The sequence below is a fragment of the Salmo salar genome, chromosome ssa15 (assembly GCF_905237065.1).
Source record: "Salmo salar chromosome ssa15, Ssal_v3.1, whole genome shotgun sequence".
NCBI lineage: Eukaryota > Metazoa > Chordata > Actinopteri > Salmoniformes > Salmonidae > Salmo > Salmo salar.
The window spans coordinates 87,156,446-87,173,582 of record NC_059456.1 but is presented as its reverse complement, the minus strand read 5'-3'; the positions used below and the strand labels follow the sequence as shown (position 1 = coordinate 87,173,582).

Here is a 17,137-nt window from a genome sequence, read left to right as displayed (position 1 = left end):
TTTTTAGTCATCCTTGGTGATTACGAATCAATACCACTCACCACATTAGTATTACACGTTTATTAGTAGTCTACACCAGTGGTGTAAAGTACTGAAGTAAAAATACTTTAAAGTAGTACTTAAGTAGTTTTTTGGGGTATCTGTGTTTTACTATTTATATATATTTTTTTACTTTTACTCCACTACATTCCTAAAGAAAATAATGTAATTTTTACTCCATCCATTTTCTCTTACACTCAAAAGTACTCGTTACATTTTAAATGCTTAGGGGGACAGAAAATGGTCCAATTCACACACTTATCAAGAGAACATCCCTGGTCATCCCTACTACTGCCTCTGATCTGGCGGATTCACTAAACACAAATGCTTTGTTTGAAAATTATGTCTGAGCTAGCCATACATTTAAAAAACAAGAACATTTAGCCGTCTGGTTTGCTTTATATAAGGAATTTTAAATTATTCGTACTTTTACTTTTGATACTTAAGTATATTCAAAACCAAATACTTTTAATATTTACTGAAGTATTATTTCACTGGGTAACTTTCACTTTTACGTGAGTCATTTTCTAATAAGGTATCTTTTACTTTTACTCAAGTATGACAATTGGGTACTTTTTCCGCAGCTGGTTTAAAAATGGTCCTCTATTTCAGCACAGGCGTCCACATCTGTATGATGGCTTAGATATTAAATATTATTCCAGTCTCCATTGCATTCATTCGCTTCCCGGTCCTTCCGAGGGATGGCGCTAGAAAGAAACAATAGACTAATAATTGGGGTTCTCAAATTCTCTCCATCACACGATTCTACCTCTACCATTGAGCTGAGCGAGGAATAGAGTGTAGAGAGATAGATGGAGGGGGTTTGAGAAACTGTGGAGGAAAATCTGACAGTTCGACACAACACAGGTGATACAGTGGAACATAGTTAATCTGTCTGCTTGCTTTGCTTTTCCCTTTAGAAACGGTTCGCATTCACAGGGGGTGGACGGAGGTGTCAAAAATGCCAAACGCAATGATGCATTATGCTCATGTTTTCTAAACACACAAGAAGCTCCGGTTATCGCCTTTAATTGATTATGCTAGTGGGGAGTGGATGGTCCGACTGGAAGCAGAATTTGAAGGAACCGACCAAGGTGGATGCTGCGCGCCGTCGCGCATCCGGAATCACAGAGCTGAGTGAGTATGAGATTAGCTCCTGGCACAATGCTCTGCATGTCTGTCAGCATGTGAGAAATTATCATATATATACATCATTACATTCTAGATGTTTTTCCTGACATACATTTGATTATCCTTTTCACATTTTGCCATTTGATCATTGATTGGTCAGCTTAATACATAGCATTGCGCGATTTTTTCCTTTGTGTTGTTCACAGGCTCCGTTACCATAATTTCTATTGGTCATACATACAGTACAGCAGACACGTGTGCAACAGCCACAATGTCACTGCACTGCTTGGCTTTTGTGATTCGACGTCTAATTAACCGATTTATCAGAGAACCTGGATGCGAGCAATATGTACACGTTTATGTGTAGCCTACGTTGATATCGTATGCTTAGCATTCAATAGTCCTCTGTGAATCATGAAAGATAATTAACATTAGACCAATACAATTACTGTTTTCTTCCCCCTCCCCTCCATCAAAAAGGGGCAATGGGGGTCTGTCTTTGTCGTGTGAGTTGCAAGCTGCTGACCTCAGGGACGCAAGCAACACCGGCGTTGTGCGTTCATTTTCACTTTGATCTTGACATGTTTTTTAAATGCTTTAATCATGGAGGGAACCATAGACTAAGCGGTAAACGAATAGAGATCACCAAGTTTAGTCAGACAGTGAATGAAATCACACACACACCACTGCATCGATTTTAACCTTTTTGGGGATGGCATTCTTTGACAAATGCCTTGGCACTGCCAAATTCGCCTTGCGTGATCTATCTGTTCACACCCAGTCTTCTCTGTCATGGCCAGTGTCATGGTGTGCCATGCCTGCTCCGTGTTTGGGCTCTAACCTGTTGTCTCCGGAACCACCGCAGTTTGAGCTGTCGGGGTTCTCGATGTTAAAACCCAGTTTATGAGAGTGTTGTGGTTGGTGCAGGCAGGGGCGCGAATCATTACAGGTGCACATAGCAGACTACTGGACTGATGGTTAGGAAGCGTTTAACACCCTTCTCTCTATACGCACGCGCGTGTAGCCTACGTGTGTTGCTTACTTGTGGAGAATACATATGTTTGAGCCTGCTACAGGATAAAATGTATCAAAGGAGAACGGTGGTTTGGGATTTGCATTTGTCAGCTGTATAAGGTGTAGACAAATGAATCTCAGTTGGAGTTCAGAGCCATGGCGGGGGAGAAGAACCACAGGGCCAGTATATGAGCAGCTTCCTGTAGCCTATGAAGTCTTTATGGCACCCAATACTCACACATATGCATGAATGAAAACATGCAACTGAGAATGCTCTCACAGACAATATTCTCCCTCACTCAGGGCTAAAATGGTTAATCATTACTGCAAGCATTCACCTCTTTCACATCATCACAGGATCATACATCTCTTTCTTTCTCTCACACATGCACACACACACACACACACACACACACACACACACACACACACACACACACACACACACACACACACACACACACACACACACACACACACACACACACACACACACACACACACACACACACAATTCAAAACCCATGGGTCTGTGTGTGTGTGTGTGTGTGTGTGTGTGTGTGTGTGTGTGTGTGTGTGTGTGTGTGTGTGTGTGTGTGTGTGTGACTGGAATGACTCAGATATAAGGTGGGTCTGCTCTCTCCCAATTGATTGATCAGTATTGAAGCAGATGAGCTGCTATGCTTACTGTGGCCAGGGACAGTTCAGGACATAGAGAGAATAGAGACAATTAAATATGTTGGCGTGTGTGTGTGTGTGTGTGTGTGTGTGTGTGTGTGTGTGTGTGTGTGTGTGTGTGTGTGTGTGTGTGTGTGTGTGTGTGTGTGTGTGTGTGTGTGTGTGTGTGTGTGTGTGTGTGTGTGTGTGTGTGTGTGTGAAAGGTTTTGATGATGTGATGGATAAGCAGATTACTGACCACCAGTAAAATACATTCATTTGGGATCATACTATGTCTCTAGGGCACATTCATCGTGTGATCATGTTTTGGTTTATTGATTGACTGTATTGGTAAACAATAAGGCTGATCAATGGGAATTCTACTGGAACGTTAGGCTACCTAAAGTTTCCAGAAACATTCCCAGTTGGATGCACAGAGGTCTAGCCACTTAACACAATTACCTCTGTCCACTCACTGTTCTTGACACCCGAAAGAAGCGTCAGAACTGCCATTAGCAGTATTTTGGAGTCCACACAAATGTCTTGGAACCCCCAGAATAATTTTACAAATGTCTCTTTTTTGATACACGTATTCCCTTTGTGTGTATACTCCTTAGGGTAACCCTGGCCTACCAAATGTAAGGTGTTGCTGTTACTCCTCTAATTGTCTATGGATTATATTGCTGGAGCATTGCATGCTTCAGTTGGTCTTTCATATTCGTTCTAAACTAAAGGAACATCCCGTAATAATTTATTTCCCTGCGCTCAACTGATAGCATAGAAATCACCCAGAGAGAGGTGGAGAGAGGGAGTGCTGACATGTTTTAATTACCGGAGCCCTAGATTTGAGGCAGAGGAAGATCTGTTTGTATGGGCCTGGGGTTTATGAAGGGTGTTCCAGTTACTCGCTTCTCCCACCCCGTTTTTTTTTTGTTTCTTTCACTGACTTCTGCATTCCCTCGCTGTCTGTCTGTCTGTCTGTCTGTCTGTCTGTCTGTCTGTCTGTCTGTCTGTCTGTCTGTCTGTCTGCCTGCCTGCCTGCCTGCCTGCCTGCCTGCCTGCCTGCCTGCCTGCCTGCCTGCCTGCCTGCCTGCCTGCCTGCCTGCCTGCCTGCCTGCCTGCCTGCCTGCCTGCCTGCCTGCCTGCCTGCCTGCCTGCCTGCCTGCCTGCCTGCCTGCCTGCCTGCCTGCCTGCCTGCCTGCCTGCCCTGCCTGCCTGCCTGCCTGCCTGCCCCTGCCTGCCTGCCCGCCTGCCTGCCTGCCCCTGCCTGCCTGCCTGCCTGCCTGCCTGCCTGCCTGCCTGCCTGCCTGCCTGCCTGCCTGCCTGCCTGCCCGCCTGCCTGCCTGCCTGCCTGCCTGCCTGCCTGCCCTGCCTGCCCTGCCTGCCTGCCTGCCTGCCTGCCCTGCCTGCCTGCCCGCCTGCCTGCCTGCCTGCCTGCCTGCCTGCCTGCCTGCCTGCCCTGCCTGCCCGCCTGCCTGCCTGCCTGCCTGCCTGCCTGCCTGCCTGCCTGCCTGCCTGCCCTGCCTGCCTGCCTGCCTGCCCTGCCTGCCTGCCCTGCCTGCCTGCCTGCCTGCCTGCCTGCCTGCCTGCCTGCCCTGCCTGCCTGCCTGCCCGCCCTGCCTGCCTGCCTGCCTGCCTGCCTGCCTGCCTGCCTGCCTGCCTGCCTGCCTGCCTGCCTGCCTGCCTGCCTGCCTGCCTGCCTGCCTGCCTGCCTGCCTGCCTGCCCGCCTGCCTGCCTGCCTGCCTGCCTGCCTGCCTGCCTGCCTGCCTGCCTGCCTGCCCGCCTGCCTGCCTGCCTGCCCTGCCTGCCCTGCCTGCCTGCCTGCCTGCCCGCCTGCCTGCCTGCCCTGCCTGCCTGCCTGCCTGCCTGCCTGCCTGCCTGCCTGCCTGCCCTGCCTGCCTGCCTGCCTGCCTGCCTGCCTGCCTGCCTGCCTGCCTGCCTGCCTGCCTGCCTGCCTGCCTGCCTGCCTGCCTGCCTGCCTGCCTGCCTGCCTGCCTGCCTGCCTGCCTGCCTGCCTGATCTCCTTCTTGACTATAACAAGCAAATCACAGAATGTGAGTCTCTTACTAGGATAAAAATGATCCTGTGAATAGATGAGTGTTTCTATGCCAAATAATTAGAAAATTATTCAGGTGTTGTTGTATTGTATTGGGAGAAAAATATTTATTAGTGACTTTGGTTTTGTTTTGAAGAGTGGGCCCTTTGCAACCAGCCATGAGGGGGCAATCTTTACTGCATATGATGCTTAAGGGCTGATGGTAGGTTAACAAGCACAGCCACATTTTTTTAAGATTTCCATCCCAGCACCTTAAACCCCCCAGATCCTGTCTTCACAAAACAGATGAGCATGGAGATACAGGCATAAATACATCATGTAGGCATAAAGAGGTGCATCAAAATGCTCTAAAACATGTCTCTATGGCCTCTCAAGGACCCACACCATATGTCCTCACCTTAGCTCACTGATACCCCGACATCATGGCCAGTCACTACACTTACACCCAGACAGGTAGGGCAACACAAGGGGATGTCTAGAGTGAGGATATGGGGAAGGACCAGATTAGAAGAAGATTGAACATTTACAGTTAGAGGTTTAAATGCATAGTAGAGTGCCATAGGATGAGGGGATTTTATCTGGCTGGGGAGAGGGTCTTTGTTTAGCAGAGGAGCCTCTGGTTGAGGGCCATTTGACTGCTCTGCTCGGAGCGCAACGTCCAATTGGTTGGTTTAGAGAAAGAGCTCTAGGGCCAGAGATTACACTGCAGTGCTGAGGCGTCATTCTGCCTAAGAACCTAGGGGAAACGCAAAGAGAGAGAGAAAGAGAGAGAGACTGGAAATGACAGCCTCTTCTCATCATCAGCTTTTCAGCTCCTTCAAGCACCTGCCACGGAACTCCCACACACACGCTGATGGCCTCTCTTTTTCTTCCTCACCTTCCTTCCAGCCCTACTCTGCTTCCTCTCTTCCTCTTGCCTTACCCTTGCTCTCTACATCTGTGGTCTGTTCTCAATGCGATTTAGATGTAGTTACACTGGAATCTGTCAGAATTGTGACTGAATAGAATGTCATTGTGGATCCATTTGGGTGTTTCAGGATATTCTGGTGAGAGTGTTACAAAATACATATTCTGAGTGAACTCTGGGGAGAGTGTTGACAGTTGAATTCTGTTGAGAAATGTTTAACATTTTATAATGTTACAGGTTTTTTCACCTCCTGTCTTTAACACTTTTATGACACGTTTTACACACAGTATACAATATATAAGTACGCCCATTAAGTAGTAAGGTAATGCAGAAGTGTGATAAAGCATGTTTCCTGCCTCAGTGTATTGTACAGTCATTGCCAAAGAGCTGTATGTAGGGGTTGACAGTTGCTCTAGTGTAGCAAAATATATTTTATTAATAAATTATATTAACATGTATCAACCAGGGATTTAATTGCGAGTGAAGAAGGAGCACAGTTTGTGTTTGTGCTCTGTTGAAAGCACTCTGTGTCGTACTTGTGAGAACAGCTGAAGGCGGTTTGGATGAAACCATATTTTTGGAGGAATCAGAACATTGTCTCCCATATCATTTGCAATGTTGACATGTGCCCTACTAGCACTGTACAGACCACCACCACACCACACTGCAATGGTAAGGCTAAAGCTAATTTAACTGAGCTGTTTCAGCCATTTTGGATCACTACACTAGTATGCTAATGAGCTACAATACAAACCATGTTAGTGCATACCAAATTGGCTCATTGGTCCCATAGCCACTGAATTGATCTGACCATCGTTGACACTCTTCTGGCTAAAATGAAAACAATGTGTGTGCATTCCACTGATTATCTACTCCCAATCCCAAAGAGGATATAAGATAAATGCTTCCAAGATACCGTATCAACACTTGCATACAGTATCTGTTGGTGGTGATATTCCCTGTCAGGAATTTTCACATGTTGGGAACCCCCCACACACCCCCCACACACCTCCACACCTGTTTCCTCTCTACTAGAACAGGATTCAGTGCAGAGCTCTCTGTTTGTAGGAGACAATTTACTATTATGTTAAATTGAAGAGATGGTTGAGAGATAGGGATGCCAGACAGTGAGGGGAGAAAATGGTGTGTTTGTGTTTGTGTGTGTGTTTGTGTGAGGGAGAGAGAAGGAAATAGGAGTAACCTAGTAGGAGTTAATTGAAGAGGGGAAAAGCACCTGTGAAATTGGACATACTGTTCCTACTAATTACCTAGCAGCTGGTCTGAACCAGTGTTCGAGAGGAGATGGGGGTAGTGGGGCCTAAAACAATGTTGTACTGTTAACAAGGACAGCAAGGCATATTATACTGTACCTCAGCATGCTGTGTGTCCTGAGGATTTAAATGTCAAATGTTTTTCATGCCATGTTATGGCACTCCATAGTTAGCATTAATATATTTAGAAGCACAGATGTCCCAATAGCCAGATGCAGAGACAAAGTTGATCCTCTCTCACTCCCCCCATCTTTCCTTCCATGTACTAATGGAGACCGTACCTACTCAGCCTCAACTGTTGGTCAACAAGAGGCTATGATATGCTCTGGGGAAGTCATGAAGGTTGAGGGTATAGAGACTTTAGACTCTACTGTAGACCAGAGTGGGATAAGTCATATGAATCCTAACGTTTGAAGAGTGTTACAGTATATTCTCCAATGAATATATCTGCAAGAAGAGGTTTGGGAACCTGTTTCAAAATAGGCTAGTACCTTGATGGTTGCTGGTTCAAACCATTGGTGGTGAATATGTTTGCTTCTGTAAATATGTAGTTCAGTAAGTAAATCATTAGTAAACCTTGAAGAGTGTCCCAGGACAGTTATATCAGAAACACATCTGCATATCTGATGTCCCTTGGAGATTTGGAGGGCATCATTAAACAATCCTGATAACAACTTGTCCTCATTGTCTGAACCAAACTGCCTACCTAAAACATCTCTTTCACTGAGAGAGGAAAAAGCTTGGAGGATAAAAAAAAAATCTAAGAAAATATGGTTTCCTCTGTTCTGTCTTCTCTTTGGTTTTGGAATAAGATAACAATGTGGGCCTCCTCTCTCTGTTCCTATTTACAGTGTTTTGAACAAATGATTAAAACCTTTGGAAAATTATGATAATTACAGAGGTGAAGAATTATATTACACTTAAACAAACAAATATATCAGAATATCTTCAACTGGTGTCTCGGGGATGATTGATATCTGTGTGTGGAGGAAAGGTCCTGGTAAGGATGTTCCCTGTGTTGACTGAAGACTAAGTGTATGGTTTAGACTACATTGTGTTCGTTTCAAAGACATAAGTCCAGCACAAATTTGAATCTGGATACCAACTCCATTGCTGGGACTGATATTCATCTAGAACTATGGGCTCTTTGGACACTACAGGTTAGCGACCTGATGTTTTTGGATCTGTCAGAAAGCAAAGGGGGAAAAATGGCCCACATCCTTAACAAGCCCAAAGGAAGAGGCCGCAGGGTAAATGACAGTCAATGGAGGGGAAGAGAGACAGAAAACAGAAGGACAAAAAAAATGAGTGGCAGAAATGCTATGGTTGACCTTTTTGTATATTCCTGTCTTTCTTTTGTTTGTTATTGGTGCAACCAGAGCAATAGAAGCAACTGTTGTGTGTCATAACATGTTCTCCATTTATTTGAATGATATGTTTGCCCCAATCCCCATTTTAATTCTGTGTTCTTAAATAAGACCAGCTGATCTGTATGACAAACAACCCATCTCTTTCCTCTCCTTCTCCATCTCGGCAGATCCCAGGGAGTTTGCGGTGTGCATGTGTGTGGTGAGTGTGTGGTTGTGAGAGAGAGAGCGCCAGCGCTCCCACATGGCCTCCATGCAGGACGGGCTGAACTTCACGTCTCCTACCTACGGCAAGGTCCTGCTGCTGGGTGCCATCGCTGCTGCCTCAGCCTTCATCGTTACCATCCTCATCGTGGTGCTCTGTGTGGGCTGCCAGAGGTGAGACGAGTTAATGTGCATGACCATGTGCACACATGGAGATACACACATTTATGAGTAACGGAGTTAAGAACGTACTGTAAACTCACTCCACAGCTAGTTTGTCATTTTGCCGATGGAGCTATCGAATTAGATATCTTTTGAGAGTTCAAATGGTCCGTACGTTTTCAAGGAGGGTGGTTACGTGTGCTAGCAAGGCAGAGGTCCTGGGTTCGAGCCAAATCAGGAGGAAGTGGTACTCGCTTAGCAAGCAGCGTGACGTCCATAACACCTGTACGAATTCACATACACACGCACGGACACAGCGGTTTGCATGTTTATAATACATTAACTGTTGTGTTTAATATAGGAAGGGAAAGACGCATAATGTCTCCAGTGAAAGTGGGAAACACAGGTTGATGGACATGGTGAGTCGTAGAGATCACTCCAATAACCACATTTAACACTTTAGGTAAAAACATGGATACATTTAGCATTCACAAGCAATTGATAAAATCATTTGTCTGTTTGTGTGTTGTTAGAGTATACTCAGGCAGTCAAAGCTGCGTTCCATCAGCAAGTCGGACGGTGAGATGAACAAGCTAAACTGCAATGGCAAAAGTGAGTAGAACTCTTAGGCATAAGAGTGTCACTGTTCAGCTCAGTTTGTGGAAATATTCACCACATAACAAACAATGATCCTTACCACTTTTACAAGGCTTTTTTTCATATACTGTAGGTGAAAGAATGCCAACCTTTCTGGTTTCCATGTGTCCTGCAGAGTCATCTAAAAAGAACCGTCCGTCTAGCATGGACCTCCTGCCCAGCCGCCGGTCCAACTCCGACCTCCGCTCCGGGGGAAGGACGCTACCCCAGATCCCCTCTGGCACCGGAGAGGACGGGGAGCACACCTACTCTGAGGTAGGTCAACGCTCCTCCCCGAAGCGTGGCCCTGATAACAACCTCTACGCCATAGTGGGCAGGGCCGGAGAGACCGACACCCCAGCCCCTCCGGCCGTCCCAGCCAACACCCCTGCCCCCCCTGATCTAGACGGGGATGGGTTGAATGAACCGCTCCCCGAGCCTGAGCCCATGCCCCAGGCTATGGCTCATCCGCAACCCCCGGAGACGACTGCGGAGTATGCCTGCGTCCGGAAGCTCCGGAAGGTGGACAAGGCTGTCCCCCAGAAGAGAGACAGCGGGACCGATATGGGGGAGGCACCGGTGCCGCCTCCCCGCCACGCCCCACCATCACACCCTGCCCCGCCTCCGCCACACCCTCAACACCCTCACAGCATGAAGATGCCCCGGAAAAACGTGGATGCTTTCAAGCTGCCCACCTTCCCCAAGGTTGGTAGAGAAATGGCTGATGGTACAGAATGATAAAGATAAAGGTTGTTCATGTAGGAAGTCCTTGCCAAAGTCAGAACTTGACAAAGGCAATGTGTTCAGAAATGTTGATTCATTTCACTACATTTTTCTGCCTATTTGTACGTGTCCTTGCAGTTCCTTACATGGATTACTAAAGGCTGTATTTGTGTGTGTTTATGTGTTTTGTATAGAGAGCAATGAAAGTCGATTTCTCCTGATGCCTCTTTGCAGCTCAAGCAATTCTGTTAAGAGCTAAACATTGAATTGTAATGTTTAGAGCCAAATGAAATGCATTTATATGTCTGTTTGCACACATTTCCTCTCTCACGGCCCATTTTAAAACCTCTTAAGGATCGGACCCTTTTTTCCAATTTCCACCTAAAATGACATACCCAAATATAACTGCCTGTAGCTCAAGACCTGAAGCAAGGATATGATATTCTTGATACCATTTGAAAGGAAACACCTTGAAGTTTGTTGAAATGTGAAATGAATATAGGATAATATAACACATTAGATTTGGTAAAAGATAATACGAACACAAAAATATGCGTTTTCTATAAAAAAAATCTTCATGATCTTTGAAATGCAAGAGAAAGGCTTTTTATCCAGATAGGAGTTTATGTGTAATTTAGATATTGGCCACCAGATGACAGCAGTGTGTGTGCAAAGTTTCAGACTGATCCAGTGAAGCATTACATTACTACACTATATTTTGTATCAAGTCTGCCAGGAGTTTGCCCAAATGTGCCCGAATTGGTCAATTGATACATTTTAAAGTACAAGTAAAGTACAGTAAAGAGGACATACAAAAATGCTAAGATAATAAAAATGTTAAGTTTACACACATCCAGGAATGTCAAACATGATGGATAATTACCTTCACTACAGGAAAAACACTAACCTTCACACATCTACAGTTGAAGTGGGAAGTTTACATACACTTAGGTTGGAGTCATTAAAACTAGTTTTTCAACCACTCCACAAATTTCTTGTTAACAAACTATAGTTTTGGAAATAACTATAATCTACTTTGTGCATGACACAAGTAATTTTTCCAACAATTGTTTACAGACAGATTATTTCACTGTGTCACAATTCCAGTGGGTCAGAAGTTGACTGTGCCTTTAGACAGCTTGGAAAATTACAGGAAATGAAGTCATGGCTTTAGAAGCTTCTGATAGGCTAATTGACATCATTTGAGTCAATTGGAGGTGTACCTGTGGATGTATTTCAAGGCCTACCTTCAAACTCAGTGCCTCTTTGCTTGACATCATGGGAAAATCAAAAGAAATCAGCCAAGACCTCAGAAAAGAAATTGTAGACCTCCACAAGTCTGGTTCATCCTTGGGAGCAATTTCCAAACGTCTGAAGGTACCACATTCATCTGTACAAACAATAGTATGCAAGTATAAACACCATGGGACCACACAGCCGTCATAGTGCTCAGGAAGGAGATGCGTTCTGTCTCCTAAAAATGAACGTACTTTAGTGCGAACAGTGCAAATCAATCCCAGAAAAACAGCAAAGGACCTTGTGAAGATGCTGGAGGAAATAGGTACAAAAGTAACTATATCCACAGTAAAACGAGTCCTATATCGACATAACCTGAAAGGCCGCTCAGCAAGGAAGAAGCCACTGCTCCAAAACCGCCATAAAAAAAGCCAGAGTACGGTTTGTAACTGCACATGGGGACAAAGATCATACTTTTTGGAGAAATGTCCTCTCGTCTGATGAAACAAAAATAGAACTGTTTGGCCATAATGACCATCGTTATGTTTGGAGGAAAAAGGGGAGGCTTGCAAGCTGAAGAACACCATCCCAACCGTGAAGCATGGGGGTGGCAGCATCATGTTGTGGGGGTGCTTTGCTGCCAGAGGGATTGGTGCACTTCACTAAATGGTATCATGGGGAAGGAAAATAATGTGGATATATTGAAGCAACTTCTCAAGACATCAGTCAGGAAGTTAAAGCTTGGTCGCGAATGGGTCTTCCAAATGGACAATGACCCCAAGCATACTTCCAAAGTTGTGGCAAAATGGCTTACGGACAACAAAGTCAAGTTATTGGAGTGGCCATCACAAAGCCCTGACCTCAATCCTATAGAAAATTTGTGGGCAGAACTGAAAAATCGTGTGCGAGCAAGGAGGCCTACAAACCTGACTCAGTTACACCAGCTCTGTCAGGAGGAATGAGACAAAATTCACCCAACTTATTGTGGGAAGCTTGTGGAAGGCTACCTGAAACGTTTGACCCAAGTTCAACAATTTTAAAGGCAATGCTACCAAATACTAACTGAGTGTATGTAAACTTCTGACCCACTGGGAATGTGATGAAAGAAATAAAAGCTGAAAGAAATTATTCTCTCTACTATTATTCTGACATTTCACATTCTTAAAATAAAGTGGTGATGCTAACTGATCTAAGACAGGGAATTTTTTACTAGGATTAAATGTCAGGAATTGTGAAAAACGGAGTTTAAATGTATTTGGCTAAGGTGTATGTAAACTTCCGACTTCAACTGTAGATGGCTGGGCAGGGTTGGTGTTGGGCCAGAGACACCATTTGAATATAAAAATTGATTTTATCAAACAAAACTATGGTACATTTTATCTCTGGGACTCTCAGGATGACAAATCGGAGCAAGATTACTGTACATTATTTACCTTCAGAGGTGAATTTATTAAACCAGTTGCCTTGATAAAAGTGTTTTGTTGTTGTGCAGTCTCCTCAAACAATAGCATCGTATTTTTTCACTGTAATAGCTAGTGTAAATTGCACTGGTGTAAAATACTTAAGTAAAAATACTTTAAAGTACTACTTAAGTATTTTTGGGGGGTATCTGTACTTTACTTTACTATTTATATTTTTGACAACTTTTACTTTTACTTCAATACATTCCTTAAGAAAATATTGTACTTTTTACTCCATACATTTTCCCTGACACCCAAAAGTACTCGTTACATTTTGAAATCTTAGAAGGACAGAACAATTGTCCAAATCACACACTTATCAACAGAACATCCCTACTGTCTCTGATCTGGCGGACTCACTAAACGCACATGCTTCGTTTGTAAATTATGTCTGAATGTTGGAGTGTGCCCGTGGCTGTCCTAAATGGTGCCGTCTACTTTGCTTGATATAAGGAATTTAAAATGATTTATCATTTTACTTTTGATACGTAAGTATATTTTAGCAGTTACATTTACTTTTTATACTTAAGTATATTTTTAACCAAATACTTTTAGAGTTTTACTCAAATAGAATTTTATTGGGTGACTTTTACTTTTACTTGAGTCATTTTCTATTAAGGTATCTTTACTTTTACTCAAGTATGACAATTGGGTACTTTTTCCACCACTGGTAAATTGGACACTGCAGTTAGATTAACAAGAATTTAAGCTTTCTGCCCATATAAGACATGTCTATGTCCTGGAAAGTTGGCTTTTACTTACGTCATTCTAGTCACATTAGCGCACGTTAGCAACAACCATCCCGGTTTAGGGACACTAATCCCATAGAGGTTTTAAGGACTGACTTGTATGCTCCTTAGCAGAGGGGAGCAAAAAGGGATTTTGAACATTAAGCCTGAAACATTACTTTTCATTACAGTCCGCCAAGTATTGTACAAAAGCATAATGTTTTATTTGTTTTATTTTTGTGTTTCATCTTAATCATATGTGAAGTTGACAACCCATTCATCCTGTTCTCTGATTGGCTGGCAGGAGGCAGTGTTCATGGGTAATGGAGAGCAGTACATATGGAAGCCCCCAGAGGATGATGACATCACCATGCTCCAAAACAAACCGTTAGGCCCTCTGAGTCCTCACAGTGGAGAGAACATACAGCCTTCCACTGCTATGGTGAGTATGTATGTCATTACAAAGTACTGTATGTGTGTATGGTGTTTATCAGTTTGATTAGTACTGAGGGTTGTCCTGTGCTGTGTGGATTCCAGGTTGCAGAGATGTACTCCAAGGTGTGCAAACCAAGCAAGAAGAAGAGAACTGTTCCTGGGTCTCCTCCAGCAAACATTGGCTTCCGGACCTTGGGGCGTGGCGACCGGGACCGGGAGCGAGATGGGGGGTTCAGTGTGGTGGTCAAGCCCCAGACCTGGGCCCCGCAGGAGGGGAAACCCGTCGGAGGAGCCTCTGCCACTCTGGAAGACCACTGTTATGAGTCCATCGAGACAGGGGAGGAGTGCGACCCCACTTATGAGCCTATGGAAGGTGGTGGCGGTTGGAAGCGAGTTGGAGGAACCGAACGGCCTCCCAACACCTGCGCCACACTCAGGCCCAGGAGGAAGAAATCCCATCAGCCCTTGCAGCAGCAGCAGCCTCCCCCGCCGCCGCCCACACAGCAGACCCCCAAGTTACAGCACCTTCCAGCCAAAGCCCTGCAGCTGCCCGGGGAGAATCTGTACGAGAGCATTGGGGAACTGAAGCAGGGCGGAACTGCCAACTCCAGCACCACTACCATCTTCACCTTCAACGACGGCATGGAGATGTATGTTACTGGGCTCTAAGGCTGTGACCTACCTGACCTCTTATCTCCTTCCCAGCATTTAAAAAGAAGACCACGGTCGGGAAGAGCTGGTTGAGCCCCTCTCATGCTCACTCACACATACTGTCTACATTACAGTCATAACTTCCTGCCTTTCAGAGCCTAGGGCAAAAGGGTTGGTCAGTGGTTAACGGGCTGAAGAGAAAGTCCTTTGCTGGGTCTAACCCCTATCTTGAATCCAAAGGTAGTGATGAGAAATGAGCACAAAACTATTACAGAGAAATCTGTACGATGGTAGCACTATTTTAACAATGTGCACAGCACAATTAGAGGGAAAATGACCTAAATTCTTCCCCCATTTTAGTGGGTAAAATCGTAGAAATAAACTCAGCAAAAAAAGAAACGTCATCACTGTCAACAGTGTTTATTTTCAGCAAACTAAACATGTGTAAATATTTGTATGAACATAACAAGATTCAACAACTGAGACATAAACTGAACAAGTTCCACAGACAGAAATTGAATAATGTGTCCCTGAACAAAGGGGGATCAAAATCAAAAGTAACAGTAACAGTCAGTATCTGCTGTGGCCACCTGCTGCATTAAGTACTGCAGTGCATCTCCTCCTCATGGACTGCACCAGATTTGCCAGTTCTTGCTGTGAGATGTTTCCCTACTCTTCCACCAAGGCACCTGCAAGTTCCCAGACATTTCTTGGGGGAATGGCCCTAGCCCTCACCCTCCGATCCAACAGGTCCCAGATGTGCTCAATGGGATTGAGATCCGGGCTCTTTGCTGGTCATGGCAGAACACTGACAATCCTGTCTTGCAGGAAATCACGCACAGAACGAGCACTATGGCTGGTGGCATTTTCATGCTGGAGGGTCATGTCAGGATGAGCCTGCAGGAAGAGTACCACATGAGGGAGGAGGATGTCTTCTCTGTAACACACAGTGTTGAGATTGCCTGCAATGACAACAAGCTCAGTCCGATGATGCTGTGACACACCGCCCCAGACCATGACGGACCCTCCACCTCCAAATCGATCCCGCTCCAGAGTACAGGCCTCGTTGTAACGCTCATTCCTTCGACGATAAACGCGAATCCGACCATCACCCCTGGTGAGACAAAACCGCGACTCGTCAGTGAAGAGCACTTTTTGCCAGTCCTGTCTGGTCCAGTGACTGTGGGTTTGTGCCCATAGGCGACGTTGTTGCTGGTGATGTCTGGTGAGGACCTGCCTTACAACAGACCTACAAGCCCTCAGTCCAGCCTCTCTCAGCCTATTGCAGACAGTCTGAGCACTGATGGAGGGATTGTGCGTTCCTGGTGTAACTCAGGCAGTTGTTGTTGCCCTCCTGTACCTGTCCCGCAGGTGTGATGTTCGGATGTACCGATCCTGTGCAGGTGTTGTTACACATGGTCTGCCACTGTGAGGACGATCAGCTGTCTGTCCTGTCTCCCTGTAGCGCTGTCTTAGGCGTCTCACAGTCCGGACATTGCAATTTGTTGCCCTGGCCACATCTGAAGTCCTCATGCCTCCTTGCAGCATGCCTAAGGAACGTTCACGCAGATGAGCAGGGACCCTGGGCATCTTTCTTTTGGTGTTTTTCAGAGTCAGTAGAAAGGCCTCTGTAGTGTCCTAAGTTTTCATAACTGTGACCTTAATTGCCTAGTGTTAGTGTCTTAATGACCGTTCCACAGGTGCATGTTCATTAATTGTTTATGGTTCATTGAAGCATGGGAAACAGTGTTTAAACCCTATACAATGAAGATCTGTGAAGTTATTTGGATTTTTACGAATTATCTTTGAAAGACAGGGTCCTGAAAAAGGGACGTTTCTTTTGTTGCTGAGTTTATAATTAATTTCTATGGTTAAAACAGTGTTATTGTACTGGCAATCCTGGAGCCCTAGTTTAGGAACAAGCGCAACTTTCAGTTTTCTCCCTATGTAGCACTTAGTCTGTTTATGGCAGACCTTTCCCCCAAGTTGGTGAATGTGTGATTCAGGAAAAAATTAAAATAATAATATAAAATAAATTAATATTAATCAAAGGACTTGAAAGCTCAGGGACAAAGAGTCAAATTATGAGAGAATAATGAACTAAATTGCAAAAATGTTGGCATTCTTCCTAAAAAAAACAAAAATAATTTTCACCATATTCACAGATAAAAATACCAGATATTTTTCCCTTTTCATTTGTTACATATCACATGGACACTCTCCACTACCATCTGTAAATTAAGTGTTTTACTTCAGTTTTACTGTTTTTACTTGTCAATCCTTTTCCTGCACTTTGCCTGCTTAATGTTGCATGCTAAAAAAACTCAAACAAAAATCAAGCTCTGTCATGTGGTACCGAAGAACATTTTTTTTTGGTTTTTTACTGATTGTTTAGCTGTTATGTTGCTTTGTTTCTCTTAGAGAGCACAATGTCATTCTAATTCAGGATAGCTTTGGCT

General features: G+C 44.7%; 1 protein-coding gene across 3 annotated transcripts; it reads left to right on the top strand.

Moving 5' to 3' along the window:
* The first annotated feature begins 767 nt into the window (after positions 1-767).
* Positions 768-15,190, top strand: LOC106572455 (proteoglycan 4). Of its 3 annotated transcripts, XM_014146655.2 has the most exons (8): positions 768-1,176; positions 4,884-4,896; positions 8,614-8,821; positions 9,171-9,228; positions 9,343-9,421; positions 9,582-10,150; positions 13,897-14,034; positions 14,130-15,190. In XM_014146655.2, the coding sequence occupies exons 3-8, from the start codon at positions 8,688-8,690 to the stop codon at positions 14,694-14,696; spliced, it is 1,545 nt and encodes a 514-aa protein (XP_014002130.1). In that variant the 5' UTR covers positions 768-1,176; positions 4,884-4,896; positions 8,614-8,687; the 3' UTR covers positions 14,697-15,190. The 3 variants fall into 3 exon arrangements, with proteins under 3 accessions (XP_014002130.1, XP_014002129.1, XP_045552183.1); XM_014146654.2 differs by lacking the exon at positions 4,884-4,896; XM_045696227.1 differs by lacking the exons at positions 768-1,176; positions 4,884-4,896 and adding an exon at positions 4,939-5,100.
* The last annotated feature ends 1,947 nt before the right edge of the window (positions 15,191-17,137 follow it).

What these genes read in the sequence shown, in the direction of transcription:
- LOC106572455 (XM_014146654.2), top strand. Translation starts at nt 8,688, where the DNA reads ATGGCCTCCATGCAGGACGGGCTGAACTTCACGTCTCCTACCTACGGC. An exon ending in AACACAGGTTGATGGACATG is followed by an intron (nt 9,229 to 9,342) that starts GTGAGTCGTAGA and finishes GTGTGTTGTTAG; the next exon opens with AGTATACTCAGGCAGTCAAA. An exon ending in AGCTGCCCACCTTCCCCAAG is followed by an intron (nt 10,151 to 13,896) that starts GTTGGTAGAGAA and finishes ATTGGCTGGCAG; the next exon opens with GAGGCAGTGTTCATGGGTAA.